The sequence below is a fragment of the Penaeus monodon genome, chromosome 31 (assembly GCF_015228065.2).
Source record: "Penaeus monodon isolate SGIC_2016 chromosome 31, NSTDA_Pmon_1, whole genome shotgun sequence".
Classification (NCBI taxonomy): Eukaryota; Metazoa; Arthropoda; class Malacostraca; order Decapoda; family Penaeidae; genus Penaeus; species Penaeus monodon.
The window spans coordinates 37,041,341-37,041,777 of NC_051416.1; the positions used below are offsets into that span (position 1 = coordinate 37,041,341).

At 39.6% G+C, this 437-nt stretch overlaps 1 protein-coding gene across 1 annotated transcript in view; it reads left to right on the forward strand.

The window, feature by feature from the left end:
• The window catches only part of LOC119593200 (sialin-like), a gene marked incomplete at its 3' end in the record, with an annotated part of 884 nt that extends 781 nt beyond the window's left edge, over nt 1-103 (forward strand). Inside the window, 1 exon segment of the mRNA XM_037942181.1 lies at nt 16-103. Coding sequence (XP_037798109.1) covers nt 16-103 — 88 coding nt within the window.
• Between the last annotated feature and the right edge of the window lie 334 nt (nt 104-437).

The window sequence follows — 437 nt, forward strand, 5'->3', positions numbered from 1 at the left end:
GTCTTGCCTCCCCAGGGCGCCTCTTGGCCGTCCATGCACGCTTGTGTGTCCCGCTGGATTCCACCTCTTGAACGATCCAGGTTCATCGCTTCCGTCTACTTTGGTAAATCTAATTGCCTGTACATGTTCTAGTCATGTTTTAATGTGGTTAAACTGTGGTCACACGGGCATCTTATCTTGTGCAACAGTGTGCTCATGGGCCTAGGCCAATAGTTTTTTATTTTTTGGGGTCCAAATCCTACTGCTAGGATTCCTGTCAATGTAGCAATTTGGTCTTGAGATTGAAAACAGGATCTCTTATCTGTCTTCTCTATCGATTCCGTGTCTAGATATAATAATTTCAATAATTCTGATTGATAAAAAGTAGCTAAAATCACTTTTTTCGTATTAAATCGCAGGTATTTTATTTTTCATTTTACATTTAATCATTGTTTTTG